Below are 336 nucleotides of genomic sequence, written 5' to 3' on the forward strand. Positions count from 1 at the left end.
GTAGTAGTTTTACAATAATATTTGGAGAATCCCTAAGGGAAAAAGGAATAATGAAAAAATAACGAGAAAATGTAAACAAAAAATACTACATTATTCACCTCTACATGATATGAGATCTTATGATACTTTCCTGAAGAGGCATGCCTGATATATACCTGCAAAATAAAAAGGAAATAGCTAAGTCTTTTTTTTTAAGTTCCAGTAAATGGGAGGAGGCACAAGAAAAAATATCCACAGCCCCAACACACATCAAAATAAGTAAGCAATATTCTTTTATGAAATGATTTCAGTACCTGCATTTTTGCAAGGTATAAAATATGACCCATTTTGTAATAC

At 30.7% G+C, this 336-nt stretch overlaps 1 protein-coding gene across 4 annotated transcripts in view; it reads right to left on the reverse strand.

The window, feature by feature from the left end:
* The window catches only part of LOC119585636 (mRNA cap guanine-N7 methyltransferase-like), an 11,301-nt gene that overhangs the window by 804 nt on the left and 10,161 nt on the right, over positions 1-336 (reverse strand). For 3 of the 4 annotated variants that reach the window (XM_037934306.1, XM_037934308.1, XM_037934309.1), the window contains exon 9: positions 73-155. In XM_037934306.1, coding sequence (XP_037790234.1) covers positions 118-155 — 38 coding nt within the window. In that variant the 3' untranslated portion in view covers positions 73-117. Of the gene's footprint in view, positions 1-72; positions 156-336 lie in introns of those variants that run through there. The other variant, XM_037934307.1, reaches the window with a different exon arrangement.

Source organism: Penaeus monodon, chromosome 20, assembly GCF_015228065.2.
Source record: "Penaeus monodon isolate SGIC_2016 chromosome 20, NSTDA_Pmon_1, whole genome shotgun sequence".
In the NCBI taxonomy this organism is placed as follows: domain Eukaryota; kingdom Metazoa; phylum Arthropoda; class Malacostraca; order Decapoda; family Penaeidae; genus Penaeus; species Penaeus monodon.